Source organism: Ptiloglossa arizonensis, chromosome 11 (assembly GCF_051014685.1).
Source record: "Ptiloglossa arizonensis isolate GNS036 chromosome 11, iyPtiAriz1_principal, whole genome shotgun sequence".
Classification (NCBI taxonomy): domain Eukaryota; kingdom Metazoa; phylum Arthropoda; class Insecta; order Hymenoptera; family Colletidae; genus Ptiloglossa; species Ptiloglossa arizonensis.
The window spans coordinates 4319695-4338096 of record NC_135058.1 but is presented as its reverse complement, the minus strand read 5'-3'; the positions used below and the strand labels follow the sequence as shown (position 1 = coordinate 4338096).

Here is an 18402-nt window from a genome sequence, read left to right as displayed (position 1 = left end):
GCCCATAACACAAGAGTTGTCATTCTCCATCTTACTTTTACCATCGTGGACACTTGCAGCGAAGTGTTTCCAACATTTTACGATATCATTATCGTCGAGAAACATTGTCGTTAAATTGTATTTGAATTTTCATTAATTAGAATCATTATCGTTACCGGTATTATTAGTACCCTTTTCAAATACCAATAAATATATATTAAAAAGTAAAGTAAAATTATTTCTCTATTTAAAATACTTCTCTTCTTAGCTTCAAACATCCACGAGCAAACAACTCGTTAATTCCAGATGCTTTTTGCATAATTAATGGACACACTGTTTTAATCCACACTAATGCTCATCATTGATCGATTATAAATTACTAGATGACGTGGTTGCTCCAAACGTTATTTCTATATAGATGTTTTCGTGACTAGCTTTGGTACAAGACTGGTTAAGATTTTAAAAGATATCCGAAACGTGGATTTTATGCAGGTGGGGTTAATTCTTATTCAAGATTATGCAAAGGAGGGGGAAGAAAGGGAGTTGAATTTTCTCGAAGAAAATTCACCCGACGAAAATTTTGAAACAAAGTGGACGTAATTAAGGAACGGTCGATGTTGTCAGTTATATAATATAGAGTACCAGGTTCAAGCAGCGCACCGGGTTTACGAGAGGGCACGTAACAAGGCCTCCTTAATCTCTTGTCGCGGCGCTTCTTCGAAAAACAATAAATACCGTTTGCATTCACGATGGTTAACCCGCTAATAAAATTCCTGACGGGACAGTCTTAAATTTATGACGCACCCCGCTCGTAAAAACTACTTCCGTGATACGACGTAGTCAAGTCGCGAACGACTCGAGTCATTCGTATATTGAATAATAGATCGGAGCAACGACGGAATAATTCTGACGGAGTAACTTTTTCTTTTATTTACTTATTACGATGTGTAACTGTGGGCTTATCTATGTACAAACATCTCACAAGTACGTGCATGTATAATATCTTTATTTTAACGCTTGATTCTAATTAATAAATATATTTGGAAAAGAACATTGATCGACTCAGGTTGAATTAGCTGATTCCACAGTTCAAGTAATATATATCGAGGGAAATACTGCGTAATTTTTATGAAATGAAAATAAAGTTTTTTAAAAGCTCGATATTTATTAATAAAGTTCTCAACATTTTCCGGATGATAATATAAGAATCTACAAGTGAAAGGAATAGTAATGAAAAGTTTCTTTGGACATAAAATAGTGTCACAAATTACACAATTGAAGATAAATGTATGAATTATAGAGAAGGACATATGTATAGATGATTATCTTTTCTTTTCATATTTCATAGATTTACTATACTATCTTAATTTTTTTGGAATCGTATAATTACTATTATAGCCAATCAGAGATATTTTTCCTTTTCATGGATACTTTACACATGGTCTAATTGTAATTACTTTCTCGTGTTTACATCACAAAATATATATATATCGATTTTATATTTCTATTTCAAGGTATTATACAAGTTACCTCGAAACACTATATTTTTCAGCGCAGGCGAATATTACGGTGGATTGTTAATAAATACGAAGCTCGACTGATTTTCATAATTTTTTGCAAGCAAGCAATGTTCTGTTCCAATTGTCCGTTTTCGTAGCAAGCTGAATAGCCTTCGTTTCGAAAGACGCACTCTTGAAACTTTTTGGTCTCGCGCGTCTTTCGACGACCGGAATATACGAGGAGCTTTAATTTTCCGGTGTTAGCTTTCGCGGGCGACCACGAGGTTTCTCTCGCGAAAATGTTGCTTAACCAGACCGGAAATTACGCGTAGCGATCGTTCGACCGCCAGACGCCGGAACAAACTCTAAGCAAATCCCTAGCGAAAAATCGATTCCTCCCGGTGAAAGATAGACGCGTCACGGTTGCCAGTAAATAAGCTCGAAAAACAGAGAACCTTCGAAAATAGGACGAGCGGAGCGTAAAGAATCCTTGCTGGACGTAGGTAGATCTTGTCCAATTTTCACGAAACGGTATCGTTCCTCTTATTGGCAATTTAGTTTCATCGATGGGTACGCGACCCTATTGAATAGTCTTCTCCGTGGATATAAAATAATGACTTTAAAGAAACGGTGACAGCGAGAGTAGTCAAATAAGATAGAGACACGAGAAAGGGTAACAGCGATTACGATGTAATAAACTAGATTTTTACTATTCGTGATAATTTGTGGGCTTCAAAATGACGAATGAATAATTTTCACGAAGAATGTAAGATAATAACGACTTTAAAAAGACGGTGATAATATACAAATAAAGGAGAGACAAATCTCGAAGTTACTGTACGAAATAAAAATAAAAATTTGAAACACTGTAATTGAACGAACGAAAGAAAATGAAAGATTTTCCTTTTGAAGTTAGTTTTTCAAATTTTTCTTCGATGCTTCTCGTTGAATATACATTGGGAAATTTTTGCGAGTTCGATCCGTTTTGAATGTTTTGAATAATTTTCTCCTTGGTAAATTGAAAAGAATAATAGTTTTTCTGGAATCGTTGCAAAATCGTATCACTCTGTTTTTATCCTCATTTCGAATGCAGACGCATCGAACGTCGAACGTATACGATTCCAAGTTTGTCTACGCTGAATTATATAAATAATATATCCGAAGTATTCATTATAATGTTTGATTTTCGGGCGCGCAGCGAATACCCGATTAATAATTTATTTCACGGTGAATTTAAACGTTGACGCGTAACTAATTAACTAACAAACGCCGCATAAAGTGTGCCCGCGGTAATTGGACGATCGACCTATATAAACGTCGAGACCGCGAGACCAAGGAACGTGTTATTTTTCAAATTTGTTTTTTCGGAAAGTGCATTTCCTTTCAAAGAGCGCCTCTTTGAACTGTCGATAACTCTCGTTGGTTTATTTTCGAATATTTTGGGAAACATCCAAAATTTCGAGCGACCGGAAGAAATGATACTGCGTTTTACGGGGAAATACCATTCGTATGCAAATTTCACGAATTTTTTTCTATTTTTCGAACGTAACGGAACGTGATTCCAGTTTTAATGGTATTCGATGGTCCGATCGAAGTCTCGTTGCCCGGTGGGGATAATTTTAATCTCACGATTGGTCGTTTCCTCGAACGAGATCGATCATTTTCCAACCTCGTGACGTTCTCATTGTCGTAGGAGCGAAATTCGTTGGAATTGCCGGGCGTCTCGTTGCTTGTCACGGATCATACGCGATTCCACTTTCCCTGGAAGCATCGTGGAACGTGTTTCTGTGTTCGAAACGTTCCAATTCGACCAGAGAACGAGTCCCGACGTCGAACGTTGGTTAAATTCGTTGTGTTTTGCCCTCACAAACGCCCACTTTGCGGCAAACGAGGTCACGCTTGGCAGCACGATGGCAAAGTAGAGCTAGTTGGCCCAGGGTACGCTGCTTGCCACAAGATTACAAGAAGGAACAGACCAGAGAGCGCTAATTGGAAATTGGGATTAACATTATTGCTGTTTATTACGCGGGGAACGAATACCGTTGGTATCGGTCGGGAACATATTTCGAGACGGAGTATTAGAGAATGTTAACAAGATCGAGGTCGAACTTCCGGAATAAAATTACTGTATTTTCTTGTTTCTACGAAATATTTTCGGTTTTAGAATCTGATAAGTAGAACACGTTTGTAAAAATTGACCAGAGAATGCTCGGTTATATACGAAAGAGAATGGATATTTTTAATAATTTCTTACTTTTATGAAATATAGTATTTTCGTTTTTAGAATCTGATAAGTAGAACACGTTTGTAAAAATTGACCAGAGAATGCTCGGTTATATACGAAAGAGAATGGATATTTTTAATAATTTCTTACTTTTATGAAATATAGTATCTTCGTTTGTAAAATCTGATAAGTAGAACACGTTTGTAAAAATTGACCAGAGAAAGCTCGATTACATAACGAAGAGAATGGATATTTTTAACAATTTCTTGCTCTTACGAAATATTTTCATTTTTAGAATCTAATAAGTAGAACACTCTCGTAAAAATTGACCAGAAAGAGCTCGATTACATATGGAAGGGAATGGATATTTTGAACAATTTCTAAAGTAACAAAATAAAACTCTTAAAACGTCTGGTCCAGTTTTATCGATAAAATAAAATCTTTAAAAGTTTTATTTCATTCCGGCCAAGTAGTTCCGGCACGAATCGATCATTCGTCGCGTCTACTGTCGGCCATTTTTACAAAATTGAAATACGATGTACTCCGCGTGAAATGACGTCGGATTTAAGCTGTCATTTTTCCGCTACCAGACGAGTTTTCAAAATCAATTTCCTGGAAAACGAAGTCTCGTTTAGAGAACTTCCATTGTACGTTTTCTATATAGCTCTCCACGATAAAATCGCAACACAATTGGTCGCGTATCATCCCTTACGAAAAACCTCGTAAAATGTTCGCTGTATGCGAAAGTGGTTCATTATTGAAAATATTTTACCGATCGTTGGAGAACGATTTTTGGGTCTCGGTTGTCGACACGTTTTTCATTTCAATTCGTTCACGATTTCTATTTCGAATTGCTCCGAAACGTGGAAAATTGTCACGGTATTTGCAACAACGCGATATTTTATCAGCACGACGATATTCCAAGTGTTCGTTCGATCGTAAATTCATTCGTAAACAATAACAACGATCGATAGCTAGACGTGGATGGCCGTAATCTTGGCTTCCAATTTCTAAAATCAATTCGACGTCGGGCACGTACCTCCAAAGATGAACATCCATATTTCGAGCACGGTTCGAGGTGAATCGAAGTGTACGAAGTTTTGAGAGTTTCGTCGCTTGCAATTACAAGGATTGGTCGTAAAACAATAGCCCACCGTCCGTTTAGGCAACCGAAGCTCTATCGACAATGGAGCACGAAGCGCGGGAGTCATTAGTTTGGGCGCCGCGGTGTGAAATATTGATAAAAACCGAATTCGTGCAATCGCGGAGATTGCGAAGGGGGGGAAGAAGGGGGCAAAAGACAAGGAGAAGACGAACAACGGAGCGTTCGTTCGAAACGAATTGAAATTCCAACGTTGCCCGAAACGTTACAAGTGTCCTTCACGCTGTTTCGATAAAATCTCGAATTCTCCGCTCCCTCTGTTGTTTTATGAAATCCAATTTATTTCCAGCGAAAATTTTTCCACCGGAGACAAGCAACGTTGATCATGTCGACTCACTGCTTTGGCGAAGGCTCAATTTTTGGTCGAGTGTCTTCCATGGATAATTGTTTTACCTTTTTCTCTCTGTCTCTCTCTCATTTTTAATGTTTGTATTTTCCCCGAAGCACTGGCTTTCATTTCTGGTGATTACAATTTGTCCACTACCGTTTGAACGAACGAATGTTTCGTCAATCTAACGTATTCTAACGTTTCTTCGTTTTCTTGTTCTTTATTTTTACAAAGAGACATTATTTATTGTTATTTTTAACTTTTTCATATCTTTCGATCAGACACTTTGTTAAGAACAGTTTACAGCCAGTTTGACAGTCTTAGTGGGATATATATTAATGTTAATAGATTTTGTTAATTTGGAAAGTTTTTAAATTCTTCTGTTAATTTTAGAAGCCTCTTACGAGTGTTTGGTATAATTTTCATGTATTTTTGTTTACCAAAGAGTCCAACATGTCGACATTTTTATTTTTATTTTCAGTTCCTGAGAAATATTGCGTTAGATGTCAGGAATCTTTCAGACTGATTTAAAAGTGGCGCCACCCGAAACAAGCATGGCGACGTACGAAGTTATCACGTAAAGTGTTTGCGCAGCAAATTGATTGCGTTAATTTTTCTACCAAACAAAAGATACAACAAATTTATAGAGTTGAATCTCCAATACGTGTCCATCTTTGGACGTCATTTTCTTTTTCTATTATACCTTAACAATTTTTATACACGCACTTTCATATATACATTCATTTTTCGTCCTACTTTCTAGAATCACCCTGTACGATGCACCATAAATTATTTTAATTTTGTCAACAAATTCGTTCCTCGACCCTCGATTAACCTGTTTTCCGTAAAACAGTCCGAGTCGCGATACGCTGATTATCGATAATTTGGTAAGCAATTGCACGGATTTTGTAAAGGTAAAATATGTATGTATTTGTTTAACACGTTCGTTTCGCGCAAAGTGTTGGATTTAAACACGGTCCCCGGATAGATCTAATTACTTTCTATTCGATACGCACGCGTTCCTGCAATTTACCGAACAAAGACGTTATTATAATAATTTACGCAAATTTAATTCCGACAAATTACCGAGCGAGCGGCCAGGCGTACAGAGAACAATTGCGATTCATATTGGGCAAACACGAGTGGCTACTCAGACTTCTGGCCGGACGAATAATAATTAATTCGGCATCCATGGAACACGGTCTTGATTGAAACAAAAACTCTTCTCCGTACACCGGATCCAATTAGGCGTGCGTCGATCGATCGTCACCGCGCGCCCCCTATGTAATTACCCGACGTGGAAAACGTTTTCTCTCGTTTGCATCGAGAGTCATCAGCATTCTCATCAATGCGTTCAAGTATCCATCGTATATAATTCTCGGCCATCGATCGAGCCGGACGTCGGTGTAACGAACGATCACGTACGCAATTTTCGATTTCCGACGAGTCTCGAGATCGATAGGTGGCTTCCATTAGCGATGGGAGTAAGTTCGATAGGTACTTACAAATACGAATAAAATTCCATGCTCAAGTTTCACTTCGTACAGTTCGAATATTACTCGTAAAATGCAATCTTAGTGCATTCTACTCGCAAAATATTCGGTAATATTTTATTCTTCCAAATAGCGATCGGTGAGTGTTTGAATATCACTTGTAAGATGCAATCTTAGTGCATTCTACTCGCGAAATATTCGCTATTTTATTTTTAGAAATAGGGATCGGTGAGTGTTTAAATATTACTCGTAAGATGCAATCTTTGTGCATTCTACTCGCGAAATATTCGCTACTATTTTTAGAAATACCGATCGGTGAGTGTTTAAATATTACTCGTAAGATGCAATTTTACTGCATTCTACTTGCGAAACATTCGCTACTATTTTAATTATAGAAATACCGATCGGTGAATGTTCGAATATTACTTGTAAGATGCAATCTTAGTGCATTCTACTCGCGAAATATTCGCTACTATTTTTAGAAATATCGATCGGTGAGTATTTAAATATTACTCGTAAGATGCAATTTTACTGCATTCTACTCGCGAAACATTCGCTACTATTTTAATTATAGAAATACCGATCGGTGAATGTTCGAATATTACTTGTAAGATGCAATCTTAGTGCATTCTACTCGCGAAATATTCGCTACCATTTTATTTTTAAAAATACCGATTGGTGAGTGTTTGAATATTACTCGTAAGATGCAATCTTAGTGCATTCTACTCGCGAAATATTCGCTATTATTTTAATTTTAGAAATACCGAATTGTGAGTGTTTAAATATTACTCGCAACATACCCAAATCCATCGCTACTAGCCACTGACATTCTTTCCGTGGGAAAGAAATCAGGGAAATTTTCTCGTTGATTTTCACGTCTGGTTTTCTCGTTATACGGTGCATTCTTTCTTCTCAGGTTCGATGAACGAAATTACGGAAGAATAACTACGGTGGTACACACGAAACGATAAACATTCTTTCGTAATGCAACGACCGGCGTTCTTTCCGTACGGAATTAGCTTTTTCCTCGAGAAAAAGAATGCCAGTGTATCGTTAGCCAATTGGAAATCATATACTGACATTACATTTTGCGAGAAAAATACGTCGTCCATCCTATTAATATTTTCTTTCGATGAAATCGAAGGAATTAAAAAATGTGTGTCGTCCACTAGCCTTTTCGTTGCTTTTAGTATAATTTTTTCCTACATTTGCGGAAAGATCGTCGAACTCGATGGTACACGAAACCATAAAATTCCTTTCGTACCAACGTTAATTACCGTTCTTCCCACACGGAAGTTATGTTCCTCGAGAAAAGATCGTCGTTATTTCTTTGTTACAAAGTCGAAGGAATTACAATCTCGTCGTTAACATTTTTCAATTGACATTCGCGTCAATTTTCACCTGTCATTGTATCCTCTCGATTCACGAGAGAATCATAATTACTTCGTTGACCGTTACCAGAAAATTCAATGGTACACGAAACGATAAAAGCCATTTCGTACCACATAAACTATTGTTCTTTCTATAGAGAAACTATTTTCCTCGTGAAAAGATCGTCGTTGTTTCCCTTCCGTAAAGTCGAAGGAATTACAATTTTCTCGTTGATACTTTCCGCTTGATTTTCGCGTCTATTATTCCCTATTATTGTGCCCTCTCGATATTCGACGTATAAAATACTATCCGTGAACAAAGAACTTGGAGCAACCACGATGTTAAATATGAAACGATAAAAATTCTCTCGTATTGTATCGAGTATTGTTCTCTACGGACCGAATCCGTTTTCCTCGGGGAAGGAACGTTGGTGTATGGCCAGATAATGCGATATACGCGCGTCGACACTTTTTCACGATCGAGCTGTTCACGCGGGCCGATTAATCGATCGCTCGGCGCACCGCTTAATCCAGCGTCGATTTAATTGAAACGTTTACACCGGTGATACGCGTTCACGCGGGGAATTTTGTAAATTCTTTCTCGTCAACGGTGATAGTGTTAAGAGAATACCTATGTATTCTATTAACGTTGACAGCTGCACGTGTAAGAGGGAATAAAAAAAAAATAAGAAGATCCAGACTGTTATACGTAACACTGTCATACATGAGTGCGGCCACGTGCAATGAGTAACATGTGAACATTAGTGAAATTGAGTATAACGTATGTAATGTATATAATAAATATTTATATATTATATATTATGTATTAGTAATAATATTAGTAAAATTAAGTATAACGTATGTAATATATGTAATACATATTTATATATTATATATTATGTATTAGTAATAATATTAGTAAAATTAAGTGTAATGTATGTAATATATGTAATACATATTTATATATTATATTTTATATTTTACTAATATTATATATAAATATTTATTATATATGTTACATACGTTATACCTAATTTTAGTAATATTATTATATATATAAAACCACAGAGCATATTTTCCTTCAGATAGGTACAGAGAACGACTAGATAGCGGTGTCCGGGGAAATTTATGCTCATCGCCGTTGGAAGGACTATAGCGATCCCCTCGTAAAAACTGTAAGGGGCGAAGACATAGAGAGCTCGAGAGAGGGTCGAGAGTCAAGACGTTCGGCTCGGAGACAGGACAATGGTCTAGGGACGAATTTTGTGTGTTGTACTTTTACGGAGACTATACCTAGGAGCGTTGTTAAGAATAATGTAGCGGTAGCACCGTTAATGGAAATGATACCGATGATAATATAGCGATTGTCAGTATTTATATTACTGTTAATAGTGAGAGTATCGTCAATATTTATATTATGTGTTGTTAATGATAGCATTGATGATAATGTAGCGATGGTTTTGTCAGTATTTATATTATTATTAATAGTGAGAGTATTGTTGTATTATGGAGCGTTGTTAAGAATAATGTAGCGGTAGCACCGTTAATGGAAACGATACCGATGATAATATAGCGATGGTTTTGTCGGTATTTATATTATTGTTAATAGTAAGAGTATTGTTGTATTATGGAGCGTTGTTAAGAATAATATAGCGGTAGCACCATTAATGGAAATGATACCGATGATAATATAGCGATTGTCAGTATTTATATTATTGTTAATAGTGAGAGTATTATTGTATTACGGAGCGTTGTTAAGAATAATGTAGCGGTAGCACCGTTAATGGAAATGATACCGATGATAATATAGCGATTGTCAGTATTTATATTATTGTTAATAGTGAGAGTATCGTCAATATTTATATTATGTGTAGTTAATGATGGTGTTGATGATAATGTAGCGATGGTATTGTCAGTATTTATATTGTAAAGACTTAACAAATATCAAATAAGTAAGTATAATCAGTATTAATATTTATATAATTAGTATCATTAGTATTATGCTTCGTCCTCGAAGAATGTCGTCTGGGCTCGATAAATCTACCTTTGTAAGTTTTTAATAAAGATCCATTTACTTGAATAAATTAAGTGTAGAGTAATATTACAGAGGCATTCTTTTATTTCTAACCTCGAAGATACTGCAAACAAAATCGAACGATGCTGCAAATAAACGAATCGAAAAAAATAGACAAATCTAGGAAAAAGTATTTTTGATTCTTAATCGATAAGAGCGAAATATCGATGACTTTTAATACAATTTATTCGAATCTTCTTTGGCAAGAAGAATCGACAAAGCAATTACTGAAACCTTGCAATAATCGTGTAAGGTGAAATAATGTTGGACTATTGTTTCTGTTAGATCATCTAAAATGTCGCGAAGGGTTGAATTGTTGACGCGTTTAAGAGCAAGGTAAATCGGAATGTCGCAAATTTCCGGGGGAAGGAAATTGCAATAATGAGAGGATATGTAGGAAAATGAGCTTCGAAATATCCTATCTAGATGTAATTTAAACTCGAAGCTCGTTCACTTAATTCAAACAATAAGCCCTTTGATAACGCACAGTTAACTGCTACTCACGCCGCGTTATATTTCTTGATAATTTATAGCCGGGGGACTTTCGCGTAGTAATAAGCATTAACCGAGAGTTTTTATCGCGTCATTTTGTACGTTCCACGGTAGCTCGGCAAAAGCTACGACAAAGAATATTCGACGTATAAACAACAACGCTCTTAATTACGGAACGGTTTATCCTTTCGTGTTGTTGTCGTATTTTCTCTTTTCTCTTTCAATATTTTATTTTAAAAGGTGGATCGTGCAAAGCAATGAAAACAAACGCTACAACATTTATCTCGAACAACGTGTTAATTATTCGTTTCCTTTCGAACTGCGAAACATCGTTGCAATTTTTTATGCGATTTAATTTAAATCCACGCTATACGGTTCAAATCAACGCTTCGTTATTTTATATAAATTTATAATTATTTCACAGCGCGATCATTTCCAAGCTGCGTTCGTTGCTTTGTTTCCCGACGAATAATGTTGTTCCGCGATTTTTTGGGCCGTCGAATTAAACGTTGAATCAATTGCACGGAAAACTTGTTGCAGATCGTTCGGTGAGACGGGTGTCGGTAATTTATTACGTTGCGTTGAATCAAAAAAAAAAAAAAAAAAGTTCTCGCACACATCGAGAATCGAATCCGGTATTGAGCGAACTATCGTCCGGAATAATGTCAGAATTATTAACTCTCGACGATTTCCAGTCGAGGAAAGTGTTCCCGCGCTGTAGGAAAATTCTATATCCGGAGAAATTAGTTTCCAGAACTATTCAAACACATCGTACTTCAAGTCGTACAACTTTCGAATACTTCCATGGCGCAAATAAGACTCCGTGGGAGATATTAATCTTCGAAACGATCCAAGTAGAATTGGTTTAGAAACTTTACAGCCTTGAGACACGTTCGAAATGCAACAATGCAACGTGTGCAATGCACAATCTGCGTGTGCATCGAATTTCTCCGTGCTTGCGCTCTCGTTCGTATTTTGTCGATGAACATTTTTCAATCGACTCGAAATTTCATTCGACGATTCGAACGACAGTTCAAATGAAGTTCAGACTCCGCAATCTTTTCTTCGAGATACGAAAACACGGTTGAAAATTTTGTTCTTTTGCTTGTTTTCGTTCCACAATTTGCGACATGTGATTTTTCTTCGTCGATGGAAATTTTGCAATCGACACGACTCGAAATTATACTCGACGAATTCGAACGAGAGTTTAGTAAGCGTTCAGACTCGTCCTTTTCGAGAGACTCGAACAAACACGGTTGAAAATTTTGTTCCTTTGCTTGTTTTCGTTCCACAATTTGCGAAATGTGATTTTTCTTCGTCGATGGAAATTTTTGTAATCGACACGACCCGAAATTATATTCGACGAATTCGAACGAGAGTTTAGTAAGCGTTCAGACTCGTCCTTTTCGAGAGACTCGAACAAACACGGTTGAAAATTTTGTTCCTTTGCTTGTTTTCGTTCTACAATTTGCGAAATGTGATTTTTCTTCGTCGATGGAAATTTTGCAATCGACACGACTCGAAATTATACTCGACGAATTCGAACGAGAGTTTAGTAAGCGTTCAGACTCGTCCTTTTCGAGAGACTCGAACAAACACGGTTGAAAATTTTGTTCCTTTGCTTGTTTTCGTTCCACAATTTGCGAAATGTGATTTTTCTTCGTCGATGGAAATTTTTGTAATCGACACGACCCGAAATTATATTCGACGAATTCGAACGAGAGTTTAGTAAGCGTTCAGACTCGTCCTTTTCGAGAGACTCGAACAAACACGGTTGAAAATTTCGCTCTCGTCTCTGTTTTTCGCGACTGCGTTTCACGTGGCGGACGTTAGATGCGCTCGTTAATTACGTTTACGCCACGCTTCTGGCAATTAAGTTCGGAGAAACTCGGCATAATTTTCGTGCGTATCAACGTCGAGGTTCGCGACGAGTGAAGTCCGGCAGGTTCGTTTCGCAATCGGTTAACGACCGTGACGTTTCGCGTTTAAAGATCACGATCGAACCCGTAATTTTGATCAACGATCGATCGTTGACAGCGTTGAGCACTAGACTCGGTTCAATCTTGAGGTCAGATTTCGAAGTAGCCCTCTACCTCGATTTTACACGATTATGCAACTTACTTTGGTACGCCATGTGCGTATCCATCGTAATAGAATTGTTACGATGACGATAACGTTAGGTAACAGGGAATGTTGAACGCAAGGTGGAATAATATAAATTTCTAAACAATGCGTAGAAACTAATAATAAAGTACAGAGTAATATTGAAATAACAACGCGAAGCATTGCAATTAAATTCGATAACGTTGTGCAAACAAGATTGTCATAAAAATAATCGACCGTAGATATCGTGATAATAATAATATTAATAATCGAAGAGGCGGAAATGTTTTCGTAAAATTTATTCAATTCGGAGGAGAAAATATTGAACTCGAACTTTTTTCGCAAGATTATTATTTTTGGAAATTTCAATATTATCTTTGTTAACTCTCGCAGAGCTCCAATCGATTATTGGACAAATCGGTTTCACGAGATGCGAAGATAAAATGGTACTTTAAATCGGTACACTGTTCAGGTAAGACGAAACGTTCTTCGTAATGGCTTTATGGGATCTTTTCTACTCGAACTCGGATATTTGTTACGGGTATTGATCAAAATATTTAAACTAGTGTCTTACATTCTTGGACTAAAATAGATTAATGTCTCGCGTACTCTTCGATACCATTTTCGATCTCGTAACGTCGTTCACGTGCCCGGAGAGTCACGAAACCGTTCGAGGGTTGTGTTAAACTTGGTCTTGCGTCCCGTGTTTAGTGTCTAACGCTAAATGTCATCCTGTCTAAACGGTCTATCTTAAATATTAATTTTTCCAAGGTAGCGACGCGACTAGCTAATCACTGGCCCGTGAATCCATAACGGGCCAGTCTCTTCAAGTTGTAGCTGTCGTCCACCTTGCCAGACGTTCGTTGACGTCACTGATCGTGAGTCCACGATACGTCAATGGCTATCTAGGTCAAGGTAGCGAGCCACTAATGGTGCAAGTGGGTTGACAGAAATCAGTGTACAAGCTACGTGTCAAAAAGACAGATGTTGTAAACGATAATTCAATCGGCCAAGTTATTCCATAGATCAGAGTCTCGTTTGGATACTTTTGGTTCCTAGGACAACAATGGAGTATCCAAAAAAGTTTTATGAAAAAGTTTTCGCGTAAGCTATGTGATCAGTAAAATCGTACAGTGGATTATCGAATTAATTTTACATTTATTTACGCGACAAAGCACTCGGTGGCGTTGCGTGTGAGTTCGTGGTGCTCATTTGTAGCTTTTGTCTATAAATTCACGGATGAGAGAACACGAATCATAGAATTATTCATCCCTTTAGTATCCACCGCTATCGGAGAGTTTAATTTGGAGTAATTGGTTCTCTCATAACGAACGGAGTAGGACCTTTGAATGTAAATTTCGCGCGTTTGGTATCTATGGGTACCGAGGCTTTCGTCTATGTATCGATCAAAGATCATCAACTATAGAAATGTACACCAATACCAGGGGATATGTCTTGGAGTAACTAGTCCTTTCATCGTAAGAAGAGAAGGACCTTTGAGCGAGAATTGTGTATTGTAATGCCTATGAATACCTAAAGCTTTCGTCTGTAACGCCATTGATTAGAGATCACAACCTATAGGGGTATCTACTCCCCAGTATTCCCAGCTATCAGGATGTTTGACTCGGAATAATTTCATTGGTCCTCGACTGGGAATAACTGGACCTCTCGTACTATCCGAATCATCGAGAACAGGTATGTACCCGAGGCTCCAAACTCCGGTAGTTGCAAGAATGTTTATTCTTGGGTCGTTTCTGTTGCTAGAGTTTAACACGTTTCTATCAGGAATACGACCCATTCCCGAAACAGGGGCATTAAAGGAACAGTTTCGCACTGCGGCGCTCGTGGATACCTAGGATAGTGTGTCTTTGGCCCCATCGATCCGAAGATTGCGAGCGTGGCTCTCGCCTATAGAACCCCATTGGTCAGAGATCATGAATTATAGAAGGGCCCACCGCTATCGGGGGATTTGACTTGGAGTAACTAGTCTTCTCGTCATAAGTAGACAAGGATCCTGGAGTGTAAGTTTCGTGCCATAGTACCCACGGGTATCGAGAATTTCGTCCATAATCTCATTGATCGAGATCGTTTACTATAGAAGTGTCCACAGCTACCAACGGGGATGGAGAACCTTTTATTGTACTTTTCAACAGTTGCAAGGAAGTTTACTCTCGGCCCATTTTCGCTCTCAGTGTTTAACATAATTCACGATCTCGAACAAAAGTATCTTTAACCCCGATAGAAGTCAACTCTAGCAAGTGAGTTTGACTCGGTTGATAATAAAAAAAAAAAGGTTCTACTATAAATTTTGCTTTGGGAAACATCGATCAATGTAAATACAGTCAAAGAGGGGTTTGAAACTGTTTTGTGATACTTTTACCAGAATACAGTTAATTATTGGATGAAACGTAGAAACGAGTACTTGGATACCCGGTTAAGAACACCTGGTTAAATCTTTCATCGTACTCGAATCATCGAGTACAGAACAACCTAGAACTTCAGTCTCCAGATGTTGAAAGGACGTTGATCGCTTTCGTGTCATTTTTACCATAGGAGTTCAACGTAATTCCTTCAGGAATATGACCCTTTCACCCCTACCCTGTCACGATCTCGTTTCAGATCGAACACAAGCGAACGTAAGTCACTTATCGAGCCAAATTCCTTGTAACTTACAATTAGATAATTCTCGGGCCACGTCTATTCCCTGCTGCGAATCTGGGAAACAACCGGAAATCCCCTGTTACCACCTAGTAGGTCAAACACGAGCGAACCTGTATCAATTATTAATCCAAGCTTCTCGTAACTCAAATAATTCTCCACCGCGTCTGTTTCCTGTTGCAAAACACAGGAAGCAACTGGAAATCTCCCTACTTCGTTCACTCGATACAGAGGTCACCTTCGACCTGTACAAGTCGGATGGAAAATCATAGTAAAACCGACCAGGGATAATTCTAATTCATCGCAAACAAACAAGGTGAACACGTGATAGAAAATTTCGAGAAGATCGAATTCGAAGTTTGTTACTTTCGTTCTAGCTCTGGATTAAGATACTTTGCCATAATTTGCAACAAACGAAAACGAACCGTTGCACGGTCCGGTGAACTATCGATTCTGTCAGACATCGACCTGTACTGTATTCTCTACAATATCCTATCGTTATCGATGTTTACAGACACCGAGAACCGATAATAGAATACAGGATAAGTAGATGAAGCAAGTCGAGCAAACTTTAAATTCAATTTCCTCGAAATGAAAAATCGAACGTCACATTTTTCCCTTGTTTCTCCGCGCAGAGTGTCACTTACCCCTCGGTCGGTCGTAGAATGTTCCAGCCACCCTGTACGTAGGTCAGTTCGTTGCGTATAGCGGTACTCTAACTTAAAAGTAGAAGAAAAAAATGTACAATGGCTACTCACTTTGCAGACAGTCCGCGTTGAGCAGGTCTTTGCACTTTTCGTGGCACTTGACACCGCACTCCGTGCACCGCACCCCTTGTCGAGCAATGCCCCAGAGAAGACCCTCGCACTCGTAGCAGTAGGTCGGCGACGTCGCTGTCCAGGTGACGAACTTGTGCGGCGTCGTCGAGGAGATCGGGTAGATCATAGCCTGCAGCGTTTTCTTGTACACGTGCATCTTCTGCGGGGGTTTCACGGTTGCACAGCGTCGTTAAAATGCGCACATCGATAGACGGGGTTATAGACGGGAGCAGAGCGGACAGGGGGTGTTTTGGAAATTGTTTCGTTCATCGTACAACCGTCACCGCGGCTCGCTGCTCGTTCTTTTCTCTTTTTTTCTTTTTTTTCAGATTCGAAACAAATTTTTTTTCAAATTTGTTCGCCTCTTTTCCACGGCGAGGAAACCGAGCGGGATTCGCCCCAGGGTGTGTGTACGTGGGACGAAGAAACTTTTTTCCCGCCATTCTCTCCCGACGTTGACATCCACTTTTACTCGAAATCGAGCAAACAACAAAGAACTTCACGGAACTGTTTACGGTCAGTTCGACAGCTTGGGTAGAATTTTGATCAATGTCGATAGATTTCAGTTTTCTCTAAACTGTTACTTTTAGAAATGTCTTTAGGAGATAGTTTTCTGTACCAGTTCTGTATAATTGTATCTTTATTCAAGAAAGGTTTAAACCAGTTTGAAACGGAATATAGAAACAAGGAAAATGAAATTTTTCGCAGCTGGCCGACCATTGACCTCGAGAATTCGATCAAGGAACGCGTTCAATTCCTCCTAACGAGGAATCGACCTCTCGAGTGGAACATTGTTTCTTGTAGACGGGAGAGGAGAGAACAAACTGTAAAAAACTCTCCCTCCGAGAAGGACCCTCGTGCTCGAGAGGTAAATTTCGAAGCAAACGGTCGACGAATTGCGTGGAATTTTTCGAAACTCGTGACGTTCTTATCTCGCGAGATTCACTTTGTCTCGAAATCACGGATCGTGTAAGAAGAAATTCTTTCGAGCAGGGAGCCGCGGTGACGGTATTCGCGGCGCAACCAATCCGTCGAAATCGCAGACGCGGTTCGAAGGGAACGATCAGAGACAATGGTCGATCTCATCGAAATCGTTGTCAAATTTTGAGAATCTTCCCCCTTTTTCCTTTCTTTATTTTTCTTTTAAGAAACATTCGCCGCGTCTGTAGTCTCGACACTGCACACTCGTCCCGTGACTGTCATTCCTTCGATCTCGTCCCGCGACTTTTTCGCTCCCATGCAGCATCAAACCACCATTTTGCAAGACACCGAAACACACTCGTGTAGACTCACACACGCATACGCGCGCTGCCAATCACGCCAACGGAACAACTCTATGTATCTCACGCGCGTTATAGTTACACACAAGATCATAACGTGCCGGGAGCGTTGGTGCCTGCGAGACCTAATTACATACGCAATCCTTGTGTACACAGATTAAACAGGGGTTTTGGTAGTGGGTTTCTGGGTGGTTTGGGGGACTTCTGGTTGGATGTTCAGCCGGGTGCGAGATTCGCAAGGATCTCCGTTCGAAATACAATGCCTGGTGTTCCGCACGGTATCGCGGTTAGGCGTCCTTTCGAATCTCCTCTAACGAGGGGGCTAACAACGCGTAGAGAGAAGCCAGACGATGAGGCTAATCCTTTAACTGCTCCGGGTGCGTGTACGTGTCTCTATGTGTGCGTGTCTCTGTGTGTTGCGCTTGTCAACTGTACGCGCTGGCTGGGCGCAGGCTACGCAGCACATGCACAGACGCGGATCGATTATCGTTATTCGTTCTTCTTCGTGATCTTCGTCTTCTTCGTGAACACATGTGCGCGCTAGTTCACACCTGGAAGGGTGGCGGTTCAACGTAACCGTTGGCGAGGAACACAAACGTCTTTCGAGGAACACGTTCCACCGAAAGAGGCAAACGTTGAACTAAGCGAACGAACTCCGCTTCCAATCACGACTCGCAAATGTTCTTTTTTATCTATTTTTTTTTTCTTTTTCTTTTTCTTTTTTTATTCGCATCGAAGGGGGTGTCTCTTCTCCCTGTGAAACGCTAACCACGCAAGCAAATCTCTCTCCGGTTCTCTCTCGTTGCACCGAAAGAGAGAAAGAGAGCGTGAAACTCGAAGACCAAGATAAGAACAAGCCGGGTGGTACGTAACGATCTTTCGTGCCTCGAACATCGAAGCGGAAACGTGTGAAACAGCGAGG

General features: G+C 39.1%; 1 protein-coding gene across 5 annotated transcripts in view; it reads right to left on the bottom strand.

Moving 5' to 3' along the window:
• Unc-13 (unc-13) overlaps positions 1-18402 on the bottom strand; it is a 180406-nt gene that overhangs the window by 79122 nt on the left and 82882 nt on the right. For 4 of the 5 annotated variants that reach the window (XM_076323091.1, XM_076323095.1, XM_076323092.1 and 1 more), the window contains exon 5: positions 16141-16360. In XM_076323091.1, the coding sequence (XP_076179206.1) occupies positions 16141-16360 (220 nt within the window). The remainder of the gene's footprint in view (positions 1-16140; positions 16361-18402) is intronic. The other variant, XM_076323093.1, reaches the window with a different exon arrangement.